The sequence below is a fragment of the Melanotaenia boesemani genome, chromosome 8 (genome assembly GCF_017639745.1).
Source record: "Melanotaenia boesemani isolate fMelBoe1 chromosome 8, fMelBoe1.pri, whole genome shotgun sequence".
Classification (NCBI taxonomy): Eukaryota; Metazoa; Chordata; class Actinopteri; order Atheriniformes; family Melanotaeniidae; genus Melanotaenia; species Melanotaenia boesemani.
This window is the reverse complement of record NC_055689.1, coordinates 7,937,538-7,962,230: the sequence shown is the minus strand read 5'-3', so window position 1 is coordinate 7,962,230 and position 24,693 is coordinate 7,937,538. Positions and strand designations below refer to the sequence as shown.

Below are 24,693 nucleotides of genomic sequence, written 5' to 3'. Positions count from 1 at the left end.
CCCCTCATGTGAGCATTCCCCTTAAGCTTCTGTCATATTAAGTTGCAGGGCAGCAATGGCCACATGCTCAAGGTCAATGTCAGAGGGACGGCATCGGTGATGTAGAAGGAAGGGGGAGGACAGAGGTAGCAAAAGAGGTGGAACAAAATACCAATGAATGAGGGGGAGGGGGTTAAAAAAAACTTCATTGCAGAAAAATGACACAAAATCTTGTGTAACATACACTCTGCAAGCCACACAGCCTTAGGTGTGCTGACCTTTCCTTCATCTGCCTACACCCTCACTTGACTCCTCATCCCTTTCTCCTCTTTGACTCTGTGAGGCGTCATTGCATTTTGTAAATGTGACAGTAAAAAGGCTCGGACCACATGCATACAAAGACCTACTGTTCACACTCTGCTTGTGTATTATATTAATGCAGGGCATTGAGACCTGGTGACATTTTTACCTTGTGCTGTGTGCCCTTTGGAGGCATCATACTGTTGACACAACACAAACAAAACAGCAAAGTTTCCATAATCTCTGTGAGATAGAATAAACAAATTAGACACAGTGATTCCAGACCTGATAGTGAAAAGTCTGAAAAGAATTCATACGATGAATATTGATATAAAGCCAAACAGGAGGAGTCAGTTTTCACAAAACTAATAAAATGACTGGAAAAAGAAGAAAACAAGCATAGTTTACGCGTTACCCCAAAGTGATGTCGATTACCAGGTTGTTAAAAAGCCTAGCAAATACACTTGCAAGCAGGGGTAGATATACTCTTCAAACACAGGCATGAAATCCCAACTTCCCCACAGTTTTAAAACTTTATCTAATACCTAGGGGTTAAATTGGGATTTGCTATGTGGGTGTAACGCAGGGACTCCTTGGAGACAAAGGAAGGTTAATCAAACTTTACTGAACAGACATGGATCAGATGAATGAGCTTACATCAGGAAGGAAACTGGTGGAACAGACAGAGGAACAGGAATCACAGAGCTGAGCTGGGGAACGGGATAAGTCCATGTAGTGCGTAGGTTAAGGTCCGACAGGGAGTGACTGTGGTGCTGTGGTATATAAGGGCTGATGAGCCACTGGGAGACAGGTGTGACTGATCAGGGATCCGGGGAGTGATTGGCTAAAGGGCAGGACTGGAGTGAATGTGGCAGGGTGAGATGATAAGGAACAGGTGTGGATGATCAGGGAATTGGATGTGGTGGCTGTGGTGCCTGGCTGGACCAGATGAGACTATAACAGCATGGGGGGGCATCTGATCCAGGGTATGCACAGTAATTAAAGTTTGCAGACTATTTGATACAGTAACAATTTGACTATTGAATTCTGTGAGAGAAAATAACATTTTGAGATAAAAAATAGTTTAGGTATAAGTTATAAGCAATTAAATGCATGTAAGAGGATATAAAAGTCAGATAATATTTGGGTCTGAAAGCTGTGAAAAATGAATTGCCCAATAATACTGAAGAAACATTGATAAAACTTAATTGATCTTTTTTTTTTTTTTTTTTAGTTAAAGGTTTTCTTGTTATCATTTACATACAAGTTTTTGTGGAGCAGTTATTAAAGTTATACACTGCAGGAACATGTTACCATAACCAAATATAAAAAATTCACTTCAGATATAAAGCTACAGTTGAACTTTTCTCAGTGAGGCACCCGTTAACAATGCCTAATTTGGTATCCATCTTACATCCTGTCTCTTCTCTGAGCTCTCTCAGGACAGTAAAAGTCAGTCCGATGTTGACATTTTTCATATTTCTTGCTCTGTCTCTTGCTCTGATTTCCCTCGATGGCACAGCTATGATGCATGTTCAAAACAGCCAGTGTGTTGATATCCAGTTGCTGGCATGTGACACAGTGCTGGGAAGCAAAATGCTGCAGTAAAGTTATGCAGCATTGTGGAAAAAAAGAGTTGTGAAGTGCAGTTTCTCAGCCTTGGGATGTTGCTGGGCAACAACGACTCCAAGAAATGTCACTGTACGATTAAACAAGTCAGAGGAACTTGTTTAAGATTCGATATTTACATAGTGCTACTTTAATAATTAGTTCATTATTTCCTAAAATAAAGATTCTCCTCCAGTTATGTTGCACCCCTTCCAACTCCACCCCCACTTCCTGTAAGACGTTAACTTGTAATACATTTGCATTTGACAGATTAGCAATGTCGCCCTTAGACAGCTGAACTCTCCCCTGCAACAATTCCAAGTGGGGAAAGTGAACTCAACAAACAGTTCAAACAAATTCTACACACATGTGATGCATTTATCCATTAAGCGCCACTTAAAAATAGCGCCACACATTTAAACACCTTGTTGAATGTGAAGTGTCTTATTCTCAACATTTGATAATTAGAATTACTTAAAAATACATAGATTAGGACTATACTTCATTGCAGCTGTAAGCAGACTGCTATTTGCCTTAGAATCCATGCATGGACAGGCTTTTAGGCTTCTAGGAGTATCTAAACATAGCATTATGTAAGACATGCTTACAGTAGATTGTTTCCTGATAAGGGTCTGTCTTAAAGGACTGTACTCTGCAACTTAGAGAAGCTCCCAGCACAGGATATAAACATGAAATTCGGAGAAGAACACACAAACATCCTATATGTAAACTTGTGTCTGATCTATGATTGGCCGATTCAGGACTGAGTAATGTTCTTTTGTTGAAAGCTATATAGGAGAGACTTGCACATCTGGTCTGGGGGGGTTTCAGCGATTGGCTTCAGAGACCTCACAGAGATGCATATCTGTTTACGATGTCACTTTTTGTAATAGACCATCATCATTTTTACATAAAGCTGATGTCTGGAGCTCTTCTTTTACCTGTAAGTAATTTTTGTCATATTATAAGCTTAAAGTAATTTACTACAAAATAGTATGATCCACAGAAGAAGATCTTCATATGATGAAGTCATCATATCGCAGAAATGGCTATGAAGACACCAAGGACACCAAAGGGGAAACAACAGAAGAGAGGAGAAATTGTCAACCAGACGATGGCTTCACAAAACTATAGAATGTTATCAAGGACAATAAACTACAAAATGCCACCACAGACTATTTCTCCACAACACCTGCTTTCACAAAATAAACCCCACAATGGCATCAAGAGCCAGAAAGTACTCCACAACAAATGAAAGACAATAAGATATCCAATCCAGCAAGGTGTATGTGATAAAGTGGTGGGTGAGTGTAAGTATCTACACTACTGGGTAACTATTTAATTGAAATGATGGGTTACTAATGATTAAATAATTTGCCTGCGTTTTGTTCTGTAAAATTAAACTACCATTATAACTTGGCCTTTTCATAATAACCAACATTAGACAGAGGATCCCATGTGTAGCGGATGACAGGGATTAGTAAAATCACTCCTCTTCATATCCCTGAATGACATCTGTATTGAAGCTTGATACCGATATTAAATTGAATTGATCCCAACTCTTAATAAACTACAGATTTATTTTTTGTTACCCTTCAGGACCCTTTCCAACATTTCTGGAAATGACATCTGTGACATCTGGTAGAGAAACATATTTGCTATGACAAGTGATGTCTGAGAACTCATTGCATTATTTTAAATCTGACCCCATTGCAAAATGGTTTCTTATTGCATCTAAACAAGATGCATTCATCACTAAGACGGAGACTTTGTGGCTAATCAAAGCAAAATAAATATGGAGTTCAGGCTAAATTCAGTTATCAGTCCATACCAAACCAAATATTTGGTATATGAACTTTCCTCTGACTTACACACAACATAAATCATATCTGTGACGAACTTCTAACCCTAACTGTACTTCATCTGCCTGGACGTCGCATGAGGGTGCAGCCACCGAGTTGACCTAGAAAACCAACTAAATACCAGCTTCCAATTCCCACAGTAATGATTAAACAAGGATGAAATACACAGGAAAACCAGAGTGTCTCAACTCAACTCAATTAGGCCTGGATGTGGGGAAGATGTTGTCAGTGTAAATGTCGCTGTACAGTTTTCATGGGTAATTACCTTGCCTCCAGTGTGGCAAGGGGCCTATTTGGTGGGAAGAGCTTAGAACTGAACCATGAAGGGGAACAGTAAGTTTCCCCATCTCATTTTTTAAACTTTTCATTGGTAAAATGGTAGAGGGAACCTTTTTTTTCCACTCCAAACATAATTAAAAATGTCAACGTTCAACCACATGGGTTGATTTTTAATCACAAACTAATTGCTGACATTATGAACTTGTACTTCACTTTTTCAATGGGGGGGGTCATTGTTGGTGACTGTGCTAAAACACACAGATACCTGTTAAATGAAAACTGCTTTCCTAGGATCATAGAATATTTTTTCTTGTTTTTACTTAAACATATCTCTAATTTGAACACAAATAAGGACATGATGTTCCTTCCCCTTAATAAGAGAAAAGTAGTTTAATTTTTGGCCCTTTTATGTCAAGGATGGAAAGTAGGTAACAGTAAAGAGGTTTTTTTGCAGTGGTCCACATAAAACAATGCTTCCTGTTTGAGATGGAGAGTCAAGGTTCACAGTACACGGTGTGCCATATCTGCGAGGATACAGCTTCACCCAGCCTATGTGGAAATGTCGATTAGGGATGCCAGGCACTGAGCAAGGTTTTTTTTTTTTTGTTTTTTTCTAGTATTTTGCTATTTTTTATTTATTTATTTATTTTTCAGTCAGAAACTGCAATGTGTTTTTTTAAGCTGACAAAAAGAAAACATTACAATTCAAAAGAAGGCGAGAAAAAAAATGACTGTGCAAAGGAAGATATACTTAAATTGATTTCCTCTTTGGGAAAATCAAATTACAACAGAGTTTACTTCTGTCCTCATGTGGAAGCCAGTATTACACAGTGACTTGGACACAGTCTGACTGTCTCATAAACCCTCTGCTTTAACAAGGAACTGGTTGAGCCAGTTGTTTGCACATAAATCTAGAGACCTAACATAAACAAAAACTGGAGGGTGATTTAAGATTTATCTCTGATCAATGTAAGTAAAATGTTCCAGTCATATAAAAACAAAATCTGCCTGTAAGGTTTACGTATTATAATACAGTATGACATTGGTTCCCAAACTGTTCCTGCAGGGCCCTCCTTTTAACGACCACAATAATATCATACTGCTTCATACTGGCTTCACTTAAGTTAATATTTTGAGACATAGATGTGACACAGTGTCTCTTTTCATTACCTGCAATTATACTGGTCAAGATATGCCTTGTCATATTTTCTTTTTTTTTTTTTTTTAATGTCTGTTGTTTATTCGTTGTAGTTTATCTATTGATATAAAACCATTGGTGATTTATCTACATTAAAAGTGTTTAGTCTGTGCAGAAAATAAAGTCTTAAGGCATTTTTACAGATTGCAGATGTGTTGATTTCAAAATTTAAGCTTTTGTCAATCACTGTTCCCATTTGTAGTGTTTTCAACCTGAGAGCCCTTAATAGTGGTTAGAAGGGTAGAGGGAGACGTAAAAGGTGACTTTCTTCTTTGCTTTGAGATGGTTGTAAATCATACAACTCGTGTTTTTAAGACTGATTTATAAGGGTTGTATTTTATCTGTCTTCATGTTTTTTTTCTTTTCTAATTTGTCTAGATTAAAGTCTTTTTAACTGCCAGATAGACTTGAAACCATAAACATGTTTAGTCGCCACTCATTTATTTTTACACGAGTAGCCTTTTTACGGGTGGGACCACATCAATCTTTAAACCGCACCTTGAATCTGATCAGAGGCGAAGACGCGCGCGCTGATCTACACCTGCCAAAGTTCTGATACACATTTCTGTGTATAGCTGCTGAATTTTGTCTCCAGAGCGCACACAGTTGAGACCTTGATCAGCACCCTGGACAGCGCCGCGCACCAACCCGGACGCCATCTTATCCTCGAAGGGGGGGACTGTTCCTTAAAGTTTAAATTGGACGACGATCTGAGCAGAGCGGGCTGTGTTGTATTCTCCTTGACGTCGGATTGGTCTGCCACTGGATTTCCATGCGGTTCTTTTTCCTGCCCAACCACCGCCGTGCTCCGCTTCCGCCTCCCTCCAAACCCCCACCCTCCGCACTCAACGTCAACCGGCGATTTAAATACGGCCAGAGAGGGAAGGTGTCTGTGTGAGATACAAGAGCGACTCTGGAAAGAATGAGAGTGTGCGTTACAGACTGCCACACGGTGGAGCAAAGCCTAACCAAACTTTTTTTTTCCTCCAAATTTTAGACCATCCACCCCCTCCCCTCATCCCCCCTGAACTGAGACACAAAGTTTAGAAATTCCCACCAAACAATTTAGTTCAAATTTCAGTTTGACTAGACTTTTTCCACTTGACATTCATGTAAAAAGTGACAATTTCTTTCTTTTCTTTTTTCCCACACAGAAAAAAAGGGGGGAAATAGAAAAACAAGAAGAAAGAAAGAAAGAAAAAGAAAAGAAAAATGTTACTGACAAATTAGCAGCTGTGGCCTCTGGGTGTGCCACCGCGGTGACACGGACTGCGATGATCGTGTCCAACGTGAGCCTGAGCGGCTGCGCGGAATCCAACAGCGCTCTGTGCGCCGGAGCCGGGGAAGGGCACCTGGGGGGCGGTTCGTACCGGACCACCCTCAGCCCGACAGGACACCTGGTAGTGGCTGTGTGCCTCGGCTTCATCGGCACTTTTGGACTCGCGAACAACCTGCTGGTGCTTGTGCTTTTCTGTCGCTACAAGATGCTGCGGTCTCCCATCAACCTGCTCCTGATTAACATTTCTGTCAGCGACCTGCTCGTGTGCTTACTGGGGACTCCGTTCAGCTTCGCGGCCAGCACGCAGGGACAGTGGCTCATTGGAGCAGGCGGGTGTGTGTGGTACGGCTTCGCCAACTCCCTCTGTGGTGAGTAGACATGCAGAATCTGTAAGGATGATGGTATTTCAGCTTTCGTCTTAGAGTCTAGATGCATGTACCTATGGGCTGTGGCTCCATTTTTCATGTGATATGTGGTTTTTGGTCGTTGAGTGGTGTTTGGAGCTTTCCCACAGCACTGCACTTGTGGGATTTCATGGTTTTAATCTCCACTCGTGTGGTTGAAACGATCCTTGACTGAGCCGCGTGGTGATGTGCATTTCATGGTTACATCAAACTTTCAGATAAAACAATGAAAACACTCGAAATGCGTTCAAATTGAATATCAGGAGCCGAATATGCCAATTTGGATGGGAAATAAGCTGTTTATCAGTTCATTGTGTTTAAATGTCTCATATTAATGTATTTTTTCACATATGGATGTATTTTTTCGGTCGGCTTTCGCTTTCCTTCAAACAATTTGTATGATCAGGCTTCAGTTTGTGAGAAAGTGCAGATTATCTTAATTTCTTAAATTTCACTGTTTGCAAAAGCCAGCCATCCAGAGGTAAAACACGAAATTCTGAGGTTGTAAAGGTGCATTCTCTGTCACGGTCCTGCTGTTACCTGACGCGGATGCTCACGTTGCATTCGGGTAACTCAAAAATAGTTGTATGGTATGGTGTAAGTCATTAATTCTGCGTGAAACTACGTTAAAGGCTGTTGAATCACTTCCGAAACTGGCTGTGCATGTATTTCCACGGCATAAGATAGTCCTAAGAGAAGCAGATTGGAAGCGTTGCAAGCAGATGCTCGGCCATTTGTTCAAATGTCTTTTAAAAGTCTGAAAACATGTCAGCTGGTGATTTGGCCGCTGCTCACATAACGGATAAAGCAACACCACCTGATATTAAATGTCAGCTAGATGCTTGTTACCGTGTTGGGAGGCTGAGAGGAAGAGGAAGCAGCTGCCGGTGCAAGTCTGTGGACTGCGGGGGGAGTGTTGGTCCGTGGAAAAGCTGCAGTATGCTTTTGGTGTAGCCTATTTCTTGCTAAATCGAATCACCCGGGGGGTTGATGAAACGAGGAAGGGGGGCCCTGCGTGGTATAACCTGTGCTCAGAAGAGCTGGTATCGATGCAAATGAGGCGCAATGATGAAAAAGAGCAAAAGCGCCAGGATGGGGGGATAGAGATGAATACACAAATAAACAGAAAAACAAATTAAACAAGGAAAAAATAAACATGCTCACAATTTCCTATGGACAAAATGTGTTTATTATAGCAGCAAATAAAGTTGAGCAAAACATACACATTAAATTATTTGAAAAACCTTTTTACTGAAGTAATTTGTATGTTTGCTAAAAAAAAAAAAAAAAAAAAAAAAAATCTTAGATTATGATTAATTCTCAAAATTAAGAAGAGTTGATCTTTTTAGGAGCTCTTTTTGAAGACAAAAAAAATTATGTATTTCTTGCTTTTCATATCTTTCAAACCTTTTAAGACTTAGAGAGATTTAGAAACTCTGATTTCTAATGTCTCTGACGTCAGCACAGTTTAATAAAACTTTAATTTTTTTTTTTTTTTACATCTTGTCTCCTACCATTTTATCCAAAAAGTATTTCAAGAGATGTTTAGGCTTTGATGAGGAACTAAGCTTAACTTAGGCAGGATTTTGAGGGGGTTCTGCTGCCTTCAAAGTGGGAGATAACAAGAACATAGAGCAGCATGTCCAGGTAGCTGCTTGCTTTTGTTGTAATTACATAACACCAGGGTTCTAGTTGAGCTCTGCAAGACCAAGAAAACTTTCTGAGAAAACAAATGGAAATTTCCATTTGCCTGTAACAGACCTCTAGAATGATTATTCAGACTGGACGGTGATGCGGTGCAACAGCAAATGTGACCTTTATAGAAAATCCATCACAGAACACCCTCTGCTTGAGCCCCATTACAAAATTTCCTAAATCCATTTTCACCTCTCCTTTTTTTAACCGGATAAAAATCTGAGATTAGAAATGTCTTTTCCAAGACTGATCCAGCCAAAAAGGCTTCCCACACATTAATAATATACCACCAAACAAAGACATTGACTAATAAACAAAACAAGTAAACCAAACGCATCCAACACAGCATGTCAACTGTCACATTGACCAATGGAGTTTTCTTTCTGAGCCCTTAAAATCAACTTACTTCCCCAAACGAGCATCTAAAGAAGTTTAATACACTTTTGTAAAGGTTTTTTTTTCCGTCATAAGAAAAAGTTTGTTTGAAGAATTAAAGGAGCAGAATTTCACCATAGGAATACCTCTGCTTGTCTTAAATGGATCGATCATGCCTCCTGCTTGTGTTGCTGCTAGCACCAAGGGGAGCACTTCCCAGGTACAATCAATTAAACACCAGGAGGCTGTGGCAGCAAAAAAATTTATAATGGACAACCAAAATAAGATCAAGCTGAGGATTCTTTGTCATCCTCATAACTCCTCTATCTCAGTGTTTATATCTAGAATCTGTGGACAGACCTCAAAACAACAGCACATGGATGAAATCCTCAGAATCTCCCAGTAATAGAAGCCTCGTTTCAGGAAGAAAAGCTAAAAAAAAAAAGAAAATTGGAACTGATAGATGTTTATTTGATTATAAAAAGCATTTAATAAATTTGTTGAAGTGAGTTCTGTAAAACAGCAATGATGAAAGGAGGTCTAAATGTTTGCCTCCGGCACTAATTGGCTGTTATTGGGTATTTTGTTAGCTGCAAAAGATGGAAGATGCTTAAAATATGGAAGAAATTAGTCACTCAATTTAATGAATTTTGGAAATCACATTATTTTTCATTTGGATATTAACAGCAGATTGCATCAGCTATTTTCAACAAGGAGATCCTGGAAGCTTCCATACCAGTGCAACAACGTTTCTAGCATTTTAGCTGAATGTTATATATCAGTTTCAAGCATTAAAGCCCACAACACGTCATCAAAGGGGCTGAATTTTATAGACTGATTCTTTTGAAAACCTAAAGCTCAGAGGCCACTTTAATGAAAACAGTTGAACTGCTCTCCACAGGACTGAAAAATAACACTACATTTTTTAGAGCTCTTCTGAAATGGAGACCTTGGCGTCCCTGCACAGCTGCAAACTGACTCAATATTCCGAGCTTAGGTGTTCATAGTCGGCGGCCGTAGCTTTTCTTTGATGGAGTTTGCATAAAGGTCTCATAAATCTTTCACAAAAGCTTCCTCTCACATCTAATCTTCTGATGTTTAGAGACTCACTTTAAGTGGAGCAACTGCAGGGAGCAACCCGCAATCAACACCCAATCTGAACATCAGGAATTCTGATAACTGCTGTAATTTAGGATGTCAGGTATTTGCTATGATAGATAGATGGTAGGATTTGGGCTTTTTATGCACCTGCATGCGTGTATTTCTTGATTATTTGCAATATATGGAGAGAATGTGATCATTTTCATCATTTGTTGTCCATGTTTCACATTAAACTAAACGAGTAAGTCAAAGCCATGCAGCAGGCGTTGCCTCTGAGCTGCTCTGCCTCTTTTCCCCTACAATACTAAAACTTTTCATACTGTATACTTAACCTGACTAAATTCATTTATCCTTTCCCACAAGATCCTCGAATTTGTCACTTTTAAATTCATAGCCAACTGTCATCTGTTACTTTCGTTTCCTCTAAGTTAAGTCAGTAGTTTCCAGACGAAGATTATTTCATTTCAGTCATATCTGAGAGAAAAGAAGAGAAAATTTCTCAGTATCCGGATGTGCTGTGACTGTACCCACTGTCTCGCTAACTCGAATCCTGTAGCAAGATTAAGGGCCATGTGAAGATGTGTAACACTGACATCCACAAGGAGCCACTTTATCAAATTCTGTCTGGCAGAACTTTGGCTTTTACAAACTAAAAACATTGCAGGGAGACAGAGAGAGTGAGAGAGTGCACAAGAGAGGAATGGCTGGCAGACATTATTAGAGCAACCATTGGTTATGGACAAGTAATTCCTCAATAGGCTCATAAAAACAGAGTGAAAGAAAAAGTGAGGGAGGGTCAGAGAAAGGAAAAGTGAAATTGATTGTTTGGATGAATAATGCTCTGTGCAGCTTTGACAAAGTGACTTTGTCTGTCTTCACCAAAACTATATAAAGCTTTTCCAAATGATCAATGCTCCTTCAAATTAGAGGGCCTGGTTGTCAAAGACAAAAGATGTTGTTAGCGTAGTGATTGGTTGCAGATTCCGCCTCCCTCTCATCATTGATTTCTACTCTTTGCTTGCAGCCTCCCGCTTTTAGCCTCATAGTTTTAAATAAGTGAACATTTGACAATCCACTGCTTTGATTTTATGCCAAAAGCTCAGCTGATGACGAACTCTATTTTTTTCTTTGCCATCAGCTGTCTGGCACCCATTTAGCGGCTTCATGTCTTCTACACTCCTCTTTGCATCCTCTTCTCTTTCTTTCTTGATGAACTTTTCTTTTCTTCACTACTCCAGTGGAAGAACAAGACACTTTTCTCTTCTGTCTTTGACTCCCAGTCTGCGTGCTCCTGCACGCTGTCAGCCACAATCTGCACACTGACACAAGATTAACCTTGCACTGCCGAGCCCACTCACAGCATACTGAAGTCAGACCACCCCCTGTTGCACAAACACACAGAAAGAAATGGGAATTGCATATACATGTGCATCACACTGGCATGAGCAACACCTGGTCAGAGTGATGATAATTTGTTGTGACATAATAGAGGTGTCTGCAGGAAGAAAGAAACAGAAACAATGGCGCTACAGCATAAAGGTCAAGGAGGGGAAGTTGAGTGATGAGCTGAGGTAATGAATAGTGAATTAAAGGCCTTGTAATGCTCAGACAAAAATATGTTTTGATGATAGGTGTCTGGGTTGTAGTGCTCAGCCAGGCATTTGCAAATATTCTGGTAGTGTTTATGCATCTGTGATGGTTGAGGGAAACACACTGGGATGGGATTCCCAGAACAAACATGTCTTTATTCAATCCTTTGTTTTTCATTCAGAATGTCTTCTGCGGGATATACAGCATCAGACAGACCGTAGACCAGCGGATGCTTTTCAAAAGACAATTATGAGTGAAACAGAGAGGAAGAAAAAGCAGGACAGAGTTTGTTTTTTTAAATCAGATAATATGAAGTTTTATTTTGGAATATTAGATTCTGCTGCTGCATTTGATTCAGTGAGAGGAAAGTCTTTCACAATGACATTATATGCCTAAAAAAAAAACCATGTCACTCACATAGTGTAAAACCAAAGATGTGCTGTACTCATCAAGACCATGGCTATTAGGATGTGCTGATATATGCTTTTATCATCAAATTTAAATCATAAAGCATTAAAAGTAACAAGTACTAACAACCACAGCAGTTTTATAGAGCCTGTCCAGGTGGCAAAGGATTTTTTGGCTTCGATATGGCCCACATTAGCAGTTTTCTTACGACCCACATTTGGCCTTGAATGAAGCTAATGACTTTGGGTGAGTGTGGCTGTCTGGACTCAGCCATATTTCCACCAGATGTGCCCCAATCTATATTTTTCTCTGAGCCTCTGGGCCATGTCTGGCCCTAATAACACTTGCTGTAAATCATGTTAAATACATTTTATGACATGTGGGTCACATTCACCTACCTTTAGCTTGTTGGCTTTTACTTATACTGTGTTGAGCAGGCAACCCCGGCCACCATGTGCACAAGCTGCATTGGAGATGGAACTAAACTGAATATTCATTTGGCCTTATATGAATACAGTAATAATGAATGAGGCTAAATTGGATGATACTTAACTGGACCATTTAATGAACTTTCTCTGAGTAGTGCCCAGAGCTGGGGTATTTCTCTGTGATCCGGAACCACTAAATTCAACTGAACTGAGCAAAAAAGTAGCCCAGATTAGGCCGAAGGCCCAATCCCATTTCTCTTTTTTACCCCTCCCCTACCCCTTGCTTTTCCCTACCTCTCACCCCTTAAAACGGACTGGTAAGGGGAAGGGGTTGAAAACAGTACCCTAGGAAATTAATTACCCCTACTCTACCATCATACGTCATCAGAAGTTGTCGCTAGCTGCTATATCAGACGTAGTGACAAGTATCTATGACAACAGAATGGCAAGAAACTAATGACTAAAAAAGAAAGATGCCGTATTGTTTTTTTTTTTTTATTGCCTGGGTTGTGAGCATATTTTTGCGTTTTTTTTTCAATATGAAAAACAAAAGGAGACGTTATGTTATATAACGTTGTAAATAGGGCTGGGACTTTAACACGTTAACTCTGATTGATTAATTACAAAAAACTGAACATGTTAAAAAATTACTGCATTATTTGCATTTTGCGTTCTAAACAATGCAGAACGTTTGTCAGTGCAGGATTTCTGGTACACCGATTAAACTGAGATGCACATCAGAGCTCTGCTAAATCAGTGTTGCCAATTTAACAACTTTGGCACTATGTTTAGCGAGTTTTCAGACCCATCTAGTCACTGTTTCAAAGAAGTGACAAATCTAGAGACTTTTTCTGTTGTTAGTGGAGACTTTTGGAAATTGACGTAAAATAGTTTATTTCTTCTCAATGAGCAGCACTTCCGCCCCTCCCTAGTCCATTAGAGCTCGCAGCTGTAGTCAGAGCAGACTTTCACCTCTGCTTTATGACCAGACTAAAAACGAAACATGCAAAGCTGCTGCTGGCTGATCCCGTCCTGGCTTACCGTCAGATTTTAATGCCTATTAATGGTGAGTGTGGACGGAAACATTAAAAAAGTTAAAAGTACTATAACATGCTATAAACTCTAAATTAGAGAACAGTTGGCGCTGCTAGTTAAAGTACTTAAAATGACACTTCAGCTTTAGGTCTGTTTATTTTTGGCCAGGGATGTTTTCTATTTCTATGCTGACTACCGTTAGCAACATTATCTTACCAGCTAACATTAGCGTAAATGAACGTTATTGATTAGCGGTTGCAGCTAAGTTAGCGATTTTGATAATAATCCTATATTGAACGAGAATGTAAAAAAAATGGCCACAAGATGGAAGACAATTTTTAAATTATTTTTGCATCTTTATTGATGCTGAATATACATTTATGGGTGTCCTGCCACCATCCGCCATCTTTGTAGATGTATTCGGTGTCTGTCAGGAATTTTTTTTTACCACTTCGTTTGAAGCGCAGTCCTTAACTGTCTTTGTTTGGAGGGTTTAGTGGCCCTGACCCTTAGCTCTTCCTCTTCATCCAAAAGAGAATCGAGATAGCTTTTTCCTTAACGTGAATGAGAAAAACGGAGGGGAGGGTAGAAATGGGATTTAGCCACTGAATTCCAAAAATGCTTTAATGTGTCTGCTCTCTTGGACAGAAAGCTTCAGCACTGCTGTAATGACCAGGTTTCACTGAGGTCTCTGGTTGGGATTCGCATAGGAGAGCTGCTTGATTTAATGTGATTTATGTTGCCACTCACTCAATACTGTATGTTTTATGTTTGTTTTGGTGTTTTAATGATTACTGTCTGTAATGGAATTTGGACTGGCGCTGTCTTGGCCAGGGCTCCTTTGAAAAGGAGATTTTGTAATCTCAATGGGACTCCCCTGGTAAAATAAAGATTAAAAATTAAATAAATCAAAATCTGAATAATAGATACCAGAGACATGTATATGCATCTCTCACCTCGAGGACTCATTACTCCACATGCCTCCAGCCTCACCCAACATGCATGGCCTAACAGAATTTACTGTAGATGGCTCCAATCAGGACTGATGTTCTTTCCACTAAGTTTTTTTTTTTTACTGTCTCCTGTTTTAGACCTTTTATCCAGAAATCTACAGTATATTATTTCTCCTATGGATGCACCTATTTAATACTCTGATCTATTAAGGAGTTTGGATTATTCATTTGTTTCATAGGTAGTCCATAAGTACGTCATTCCTCCTAAAGTTCAAAATGTATAAATAGAGTACAGGAAGACAAACAATGATTTCATCCTAAAATATTTCCTGTTACACCAACAGGGGGTGAAATTTTGCTAAATTTAGCAATTTGTCATAATGTACAGTGAACTGCACTTTTGCATTGCATTGACGTTTAGCATTGAGTTGGATGAGTTTATAGAGAATATGATGGCACATCCTAATTGAAGGTTTTTATCCATCGAGGTTTAGTTTCTTGGAAATGTTTTGCTTTCATCCATAAGACCCTCCTGACGTCTGTTCTTTAGAATGAACCATTGTCCATAGATTCACTGACGTAAGTCTTTGACGTCAATGATTGACAACACCTATTTTATGACACCTATTCACACAGTTGAAACTATGAACAATTAAACTCTAATGTGACTTAAAGTGAGTCATGACTCTCAATGATGGCTGTACACTATAGAAATCAGTTGTTTCACAGTCTACTTGAAGGAAATCAGAACTAATGAAGCTCTTAGATGAGAGCAAAACATTTTTTAAAGAAACTAAACACAGTCCATTTGACTTGACTCAACCGACTGTGGTCATGTCATAACACGTTGGGGCATGAGTGCCATCTTGTAAGCTTTACCCTCCATAACTTGTACTGTTTCCTTGGTTACCTGGACTGTTACAATCTCTTTTTTCAATAACAAAGAAATTCACAACAATATTACATTAATAGAAACCCTTAAAAGAAAAAAATGTGTTTTCTTTTTGTTTGTTTTGTTATTGTGGTCAGCTGTTTTGTTGATTTACTATCACAATAAAATACCAATTTCCCCCTTGTTCACATGGCAATGTCTTACTTATTCCCACCACTAGGGGACAGAGTCTTACCAAATGAGCTGCATGTTCTCATTCACATTTACGAGTTTTATTTGTAGTCTACAACGTAATAACAACAGGGATAAAACTTCTTAATCAGACCTGTGTCTTGTCTATTTATTACTAGTTTCATTTTAATTAAAAAAAATGATCCGTGATGAAAAAGAATAATAACTGATAACCACAAATAGTACAAACATATCCTAACCTTAATCTTATGGTTGATAGCGTGTGAACAATCGTGATAGCAATCACAGTAATGCAGCTACTTTTACACCAGTATAGTTTTTCATTACAGGATTTGTCCTATTTCAGTATTAAATCATATTATCACATATGTATTAATAACACAATATAGATATTTTATCCATTTAACCACTAATGGTTTCATTTTTATTTTGAATAAAATGTTGGTCATGATGATGGTGAGTAAAAGATATGGAGAGGGAGTAGGAGAGATAAAGGAGACATTTCCAGGCAGAATAAACACACAATGCCAAGAAACAAGATAAACAGTGTATATCAAACTGTGGGTGCACTTTGTCTGTGTTTAAAAGTTATAAATCTCCTGAAGCTCGTGAAAATCTTGACTGGGTATGAGATTTCCTTTTTCACAAGTTGGCGTGTTTTAAATCCCTTCACTACTTTTGGTCTTAATCATAAAACTAAAGCAACTTTATACACAGCAATCTATGTGTTCCTTGTACCAGTTTGTAGGGAGTGGTTTTTATTTCCCTACATTTTACAAGCCTACGTAGCATTATCACTTCTTAGAGGCAAAGAAAGATTAGAGCTACAAAATATAATATGTCATTTGTCACAATCTTCCAGAACAAAGTGCCCATTTCCTTTAGAGACACCCTTATCAGGCATCATTTATCAGGACCTTCAAATAAGTTTCCACATGGGGATTATAAAGGATTGATGTGCTGTCATTATAAAGTTTGGTAATACTCGAGTACAACATGAGATGGTTGAGGTTAGGCAAGATTTTGATTTGGAGGGAGAAAAAAAGCACACTTTATTCAGCTGTAGAAAAAAATTAACAGTCAAGTTTTTCTGCACTCAGTTCTGGAAGTCAAATGATGGATGATTTAACTGAAAATGATATTAGTATTAGGAAAAAAATAAATGGTCAGAAGTAAAAACCAAATCAAATGTTCTCTTTACATTTATCCCCACTGACTTCCTTTTATGAAAACACAGACTTACGTCACACAAAAATAGCATTTACTAACCCTTAGGCATCCCAGCTGCTTCTCTTCACTTGCACTTACTAAAATTAAGTTTGTTTTGAGTCATAAAGTTAGATCACCTTCAGTAAGCAGCAACCAAAGAGCTTTAATGGATTTCTGTTGCTAAAGTTTGAAAAAAAAAAAAAAAAAAAAAATTCAAACTGCTGATGGAAACTGCGATATGCGTTATATACGTTATTATAAACCAAGTTGCTCATAACTATTATTCACTAAATCAATAATAAAATGTAACTACACCCCATACTTTTTGCGTAACTCCACCCACTGCCAAATTTAAAAAAATGCCTGAAACTACAAGGGTTTGGGTGGGAGGTGTGGGTGTGGGTGTGTTACGACCCAATATAGGGGTATGATTAGGTGCAACAAAAAAAGAACTTTGAGGACAGATGGTGAATTAAAATAAGCACATTTTATTAAAACCCGTGAACGGTGAGTGAAAACCTGTAACGGAAAATACACAAAACAAACAAGTGCTGGGATTAGCGGACCTGCTGAAAGAAACAAACCAAACATAGCCCAGAAATCCACCGAGTGCAACCCACAACATAACTGCAACTCGGGGTGAAACCTAAAACCAAATAAAAAGCAGCAGACCCATAAACTAAAGAGACCGTAGTCACAAACAAAACAAACGCTAAGCTAGCCCAACACTGCAACAAAATAAAAGACAACGAAGGCAGAATACACACCAGGAAGTAGCATGGCTTAACCCAAACTGGGTGTGAAACAAGAGGTACGACCAACTAAATGGACTGTTCTACCGTCCCCCACCGGGAACACACACACAAGCAGCCAGGACATCCTGCTGCACACTCTTGAACAGACCAACACACACACACAAGACTACCACATAGCACAGCAGACACCCAGTAAACCGTTCTACCAATTTCTGCCAAAGTCAGGATGAGACCACCTGCGCCAACCAGTCTCACCCTGATGCCACAAACACAAACAGTGCACAACGTGAGGGGAAAGCGGCCTTAGCCATTCCGGCTTCCCCCCCCATGACTGGCTTCGGCTGCAGCCTTTTCATCCTCAACCTCTATCTAACAAGCTGCAGCCTGATTGGTCCATAGAGAAGCCAATCAGAGGGGCGGGGACGGAGGTGTGCCGGCTCCAGACAGAGCCTCCAGAACTGGCAATCAGCGGCAAAATGAGCCACAACTGCCAGCAATAAGCTGTGGCCATAACAGGGTGGATGAAGAGGCAGGGAGTGAGAGGGTCGGGTACACAGGCAGAAATGATTGACAGACAGCAGCTTAGCAGCCACTAGCTTCACAAAGCACCTATGCCAAAGAGCGGTCTTTGAGGTGGAAGACTTTTCCCCTCCTGAATCTCCTCAGCTACACAAGAACAAGGTGGTCCTTACCCGTATCAGTCTAAGCCGTTAGCACTGTTATGCTGACCTGTCAGCAGCTCCAGCAGCTCTGGAAAGCTGTGGAGACTCGCGGCAGGTTGTGGCAGCTGCAGGAAGTTGCTACGATTTGAGCTGCTGTCTGTCACCAGATGAGGATCAACAGGTAAAAAAATAAAGTCCAGTCTTACTTTTACAACCCTCAAAAACACAAATCAGTCCCATTGCAAGAATATTTAATCAGAAACTCTGTGAAAGAATAGAAGTCTGGAACTAGCAAATCTACACCATATAAGCTCACATCCCTTCATATGCGTTGGTGGGTGTGGTTTTTTATGCCTGCGAGGCAAGGACTCGTCTACCAGCATCTGGAGGGAGGGGCTGTGGGGTTTTTAAAATTTTTTCCTGACATAGAGAAGCACCAAGTACGGTTCAAGTATTAAAAAAACAAAAAACAAAACCTGGTTTTACCCTGTAGGGGGCGTTATGAGTAATTTCTGACCCACAAAATCAGTTTTTTTAAAGAAATGAAAAATTTACAAATTTTATTAACAGTAATGAACAAACGAGCAGCACTCAGTGTTTTGTTCTTCTCTTCATACTCAGGCTACTGTTGCACTCACAAACTTTTTGCTCTTGGATTTGTTTCTGTGTGCTCCTGGGTTGCTGTGATAGGAGCCTGTTAAAATTCATCCAGTCAAAATAAGCCTACTTTTTGTGCATTTAATGCTTTTCTATGGAGACTAAACTCTTTCATAATGATCACAAATGTGTAAATTAGGAATTACAAATGTAGGTACTTGTATATGTACATAGTTGAATAGTTATTTCAAAATGCAAAAGATGCTTTCAGTGACAGTTTATCACTTCTTGATTATAAGATAACAAATCAAAACCTATTAACCTGTCTGATAATCATTGCATCATGTGTTGCTCCAGTTGCTTGCTGACTTCCGGATGGATACACCTTCTTACTGCAAGTATGTAGGCACTCCTGAGATTTCAATAGTCTTATTTTAGACCCTTACCCTGCACCATAGTGTATCAATGTTTAAAGTGAAAGAGGAAAAGTATGAAAGTTATAATCCAGTGGTTCCTAAACTTTTTCTGCAGGGCCTCCTTTCCATCGACAAAATGAAATGTCGCCCCCCCCCCCAAATCCCACTACCAAACGCATCCCGATGCTTACAAAAAAAACAAACGAAAAAAATGTGCCACGAAATAGTCTTTAGTTTATTTGCTACTACTTTATTAACTATAGTTAAAACCATGTCAGTGACAGAAGGAATGATAAGACAAATTCCTCTGCTATAGTAAGAGGTGTTTTAAACCAGGACACTGCAAACTACTATTTATTTACTGCTGTTTTAGTAAAACAATTCTGCTATTTACGACAGTTAAGTCATTTATTTCTAAAATGATGAACAGGCTTTTCTGTGTTTTCAGGATGAGAGGTCCCCAAAAGCCATTATAATTTATTTGGTTTCATACTCTCAGATTCTAATCAGACATACAACACGCTGTGGTCTCTCTTCATTGACCATTACCATTAATTGACCATTACCTGGTCAAGCCTAGGTCAAGATATACCTCATCATATTTTAATTGTCTTTTTTTTCTTTTTTGTAAGCTGAAATGCCTGTTGTCAATTTATCATCATTTGCCCATTGGTACTTTCACAAATTTGTCCATATTTTGCTAGCAGTGCAAAAACTATGAGCTTTCTTTAGCTTCGCTGCACACCCCCTAGGCACAACTCTGCCCCCCACCTGGGGGGCCCACCCCCAATTTAAGAGCCACTGGTATAATCAAACCAGTTAACTAGCAATCTTTTGGAGCACACTTTGCAAAACTTTGTAAAAATGAGTATGTTCACAAGAAAACAGTGACGATTTGATAGGTCAGCGTCATATCTAGCATTCTACTAGCTAGATTCATTTTAACAGATTCCTCTCACACAACCCAAGAGCACAAAGGAAGAAATCCAACAGCAAAAGTTCAGCAAAAGTGCATTAAATTTAAAAAGAGGCAGCAGAAATTTGAATATATTTCCATGCAAGCAGGGACTTTTTGGGTGCATCAGCAGGTTTTTGAGTGAGAGCAATACGATATTTAAGACAATTATAGAATAGAATAGAATAGAAATACTTTATTAATCCCTTTGGAGAGTCCTCAGGGAAATTTGGGTACCAGCAGCAATACAACACCAACAGTAAAGCAGGACAAGCACAAGACACAATATATACAGGTACAAAGCAAAATAGAGGCAACAAGGTGCAAGAAAAGCACAAATAGAATGCAATAAATAACAATAAGATAAGTTAAATAAAACAATATAAACAAGCATTGCACACAGTAGAGGTGGTACAGATTCCCAGTTCACTATTGCACGTCTAAGTTATTGCAACTGTTTGCATGGGTTATTGTGCATGTGTTGTATCAGGTGGACTGCACACCTCCCTCTCCCCACTCCTTCTCCCCCTCCTTCCTAATGCAGAGTTGTACAGTTATACAGTTGTACAATTACGCTGCTCTCAAATAGAAAAACTACATTCTTGATTAAAGACACTAATATAAACCCATAATACTGATCTACACCACTATTTAGTGATGACACAATGCTTTAAACCTTCATAAAGTCTCCAGAGTAATGGTGACATGATCTTGTATATCAGTTATGAGAGGACAGTTCTCCCAATTTTCCTCTTTCAAACTTGGGTGCTTAGAGTGCAGATAGGAAACTGCAGAGGATAAAAAAAAAGGGCACCAACAAGCAAAGCTGGACATCTTTCATTAAAAGTACACTATACTGGAAACACACTCAGAGTTGCTATGAGTCACCCTAGATCAAACGGAAGCAGAAGTGGATTGTTGTAAAGCTGTGTTGACTCAATAATATTGCAGTAACTGAACCAATAGAAAACCTAAGCTAATCAGTGTGGCAAGGAAAAGCAGAAAAAGTTTAATATCTGAGTGCAAACAAACCTGAACAACAGACTGTGTCAGACTCTGCAGCCGGAGGTGTACACAGTTTGGTCAGCGCACCAAAAGTCCACAAACACATAGATAAAAACACCATCATCTTCATGGCACAGCTTAAGCTTGTTTCCCTGATGCATTTCTCTTCTGCCTTTTTACTTTAACTCATTCATTGTGCTGAGTAGTCAGTGAAAGGCTTTTTCAAAGCCGCATTAAGTTCAGGTCCCCTTCACTGCCACTGAAAATCAATGGGCTTAAACAACAGCTCCATGGATCATAATGACTCCAAAACCAATAGCAAAGAGGAATGAAAAGGCCAAGGGGTTGGTATAAACACTGAGCTCCAGGCTTCTGCTGCTCAGTCACTGCAATACACAGTAATGGAGATGCAGATATGTCAAGACAAAAATGCTTTATGTTCTGCACTGAATGGTTATAGAAAGATAAGAAGGCCTATTGAAATTTTTACATTGTTTTTTTTTCCTGGGCTGCCTCTCAGAGACACTTCAGGTAGTGCTATTGTCTCTAATTTACAGCAGTGGGAATCTGCTGCAGGTCACGCAATATGAACTGAACCATTATTCAAAGTTTTACTACACTGCTCAACTCGCTCAGGCAGTCATTTTCTCAAACTATATCCCGCTCTCCCTGTGAACTGATCAAACCATAAAACTCCTTTTAACTGCACAGTTTTTGATTTCAGAAGTAAGATTTTATATCACAATGGGAGGATAAGTATGTGGACAGACAGTGTACTGCTTTCTGTTTTATGGTTCGGTTAAATGGACGGAGCAGGACTACATATGTTGTTTGCAGTCTTATATCAAACTTTTTTAGTCTCCAGATGAACTCAGATTATGTGCCTGTTTGGATACCACATGTACAAAGATGTATAACTTGATATGAACTCTGTTTCTTGTTTATGCTATAGGCATTGTGTCCTTGATCTCCCTGGCCATCCTCTCTTATGAGCGCTACAGCACCATGATGACCCCCACAGAGGCAGATTCCTCCAACTACCGCAAGATCTCCCTGGGCATCATCCTGTCCTGGGTCTACTCCCTCATATGGACCCTTCCGCCACTCTTTGGTTGGAGCCATTATGGTCCAGAGGGTCCTGGGACAACATGCTCCGTCGACTGGACAACCAAGACAGCAAATAACATCTCTTATATCATCTGCCTGTTTGTCTTCTGCCTCATCATGCCGTTCCTGGTGATCATCTTCTGCTATGGGAAACTGCTGTGCGCCATCAGACAGGTGAGTCATTGAAGGAAAAGAGGACTGAAGTCACACTGGTGAGCCTGAGCACCCCTTAGTGTTAGATGTTCATACAACCCATTCTCAGAAGAAATTCTGCCCATTTATGCTCCCTAATGTACGTAAATAGGGAAGTCCCTTTCAAACGTTATACATTGCCTTCCTCTTACTTCCATGTGTCTTTTACGTTGCCGTGATTGTTAAGTCAACTTCTCGACTAGTAAGCATTGCTGAATTCAGAATTCAATCCTGTTAGCCAACGTCAGTTTCAGATATTGGTTGGCGGTGGTATTGCACCACCATAAAGTTGCTTCGAACCGCCCAAGACGCCCTAAACGCTTAAATAACCTTTCTTCTAAAGCTCACCCAATTTCTACAGTTGTTGACCTCGCTTTCATTCCTCTGCTGCTTTTTTTTACCCCTGATCCATTTCTTCTTCTCTAGTTTGTTTCTTTCGCTGGTCGCATGTCAGCTGTTCTGCTCCGCACTGTCCCTGCAATTTATGGTGGTATTGTTCCATTTTCTGTGTCAAACAACGGATGGCTAAGTTCTTCGAAAACAGGCCGCGTAACTGATGCTGAAGACAGACAAAACTGTCCGTCCGTCTGCGTAACCGTCTTCAGTGTCAAGCATAAATGGAGATCTTCAGATCTTCTGTTTAGCCTAATTTAGTGATTTTTAATGGTTTGCTTGTTGGTTTGCAATTTTTTTATTAAGTTTTTTTTTTTTCACAAGATCCCAATTTTTATGCATTTTTGTAATGAAAATACATTTGAAGTGTTTACTGTGGTAATGCCGACTAGTTTCTTTCCACCAGGTCCTCATAGCTATTGTTTGTCTCAGACCAGCAGCTATGTTCCGCCTGGTGTGGTCTGGAAAAAAATAGTCTGGATACATTTCGTTTTCACATTAAAATCCGCGTCAATAAAATGTAGCGCGACATTTCTCTATGGCTCTGGTGCGGCTTTACCACAGGTCAATAGCGGTGGCGAAACATCGGACTGTCACCACGTCTTTCACAACACCCTCACTACACTCATCATACAGGAAAGAAAGAGACGCTCCACTAACATGGTGTTGAGATGGCAGTGATACCGTTTGTCCAAAGTGTTGATGAGTTCCTTAAATCCCTGATTGTTCACTGTGTTAATTGAGAAAAAAGTTCTGTTTGTTTATAACGTTTGTCTCTCTGTGACTCTGGGAGCTGGTGGATTATTTAGTTGCAACTCACAAAAATTTAACATTTTTCTAATTTTTTGTGTTGCGTCGCAAGCCCCCGTGAGCACGTCTGCGTGCACGAATGCAACATTTTACATGCACAACTGTCGCCTGTCGCTTGGCTGGAGGAGGGCAGCGATTTTCGCTTTCTCGCGTAAGTTTACATAGAAAATGACGGAGAAGGAGCGACGCCGCCTCCCGTGTGTCCAGGTGTCTGCAACTCGTTCTGAATAAAACTAAAGCGGTCGGGGCTGTGGGAGGAGTCTGCAGCAAAGAGCTGCAATGACAGCTGCGCTCGATTTGAAAACAGCACAAATCGAAGGACAAAAAATAATCGGACCATTTCATTTTTATGATCGTTGAAAACCCAGATCGTAATTGCGATTAAAATTCGATTAATTGCCCTGCCCTAACATGTGGATATGTAGAATATGTTACATGTATTGACATGCCAACAGGGAAGTATCACCAAAACTGTTCAGTTTCCCCCGTACTCTAGAGATTATTTTGTTTTATGTCTTAAAAATGATTGATGTAGTTTGTTGTAACTGTTTTCAACAAGTCAGGTGGTCCAGTTTTAAAATAAATGCCTAAATTCTTACCATACACTACATGCTAAGCTTCAAACAGGCAGACAAACACGGTTAGCAACTAGCTAACTGTGAATTTCTCCCTGTGGTTGAATAACGTATCTTATCTAGTCTTGTTTGAAAATGCTGGAGAATTTAAAAGCTAAAAGGCTAGATATTTCTTTCAAGAGTTGGTAGAAACCAATACTGAGCTAAAACTACAAGAAAACAATGAACTTACATTCATTCCCAGATACTAGAAACAAATGCTAAATACTAATATTACAATCAATCAAATGGTAGGAATGTAAAGGCTATATTTCCTAGAATACATCAACTCTGTTTATAGTTTGTTTCAGCCTCCAAGTGGCATCAAATAATTCATGTAACGTTCTTCTCACACAAAATCTCTTTTTCTTTTTATAGATGACAATGATGTACAGTATAA

General features: G+C 39.5%; 1 protein-coding gene across 1 annotated transcript in view; it reads left to right on the top strand.

Annotated features, from left to right (window-relative positions):
* Nucleotides 1-6,500: 6,500 nt before the first annotated feature.
* LOC121644355 (vertebrate ancient opsin-like) overlaps nt 6,501-24,693 on the top strand; it is a 95,373-nt gene continuing 77,180 nt past the window's right edge. Inside the window, exons 1-2 of the mRNA XM_041992259.1 lie at nt 6,501-6,873; nt 22,130-22,458. Coding sequence (XP_041848193.1) covers nt 6,501-6,873; nt 22,130-22,458 — 702 coding nt within the window. The remainder of the gene's footprint in view (nt 6,874-22,129; nt 22,459-24,693) is intronic.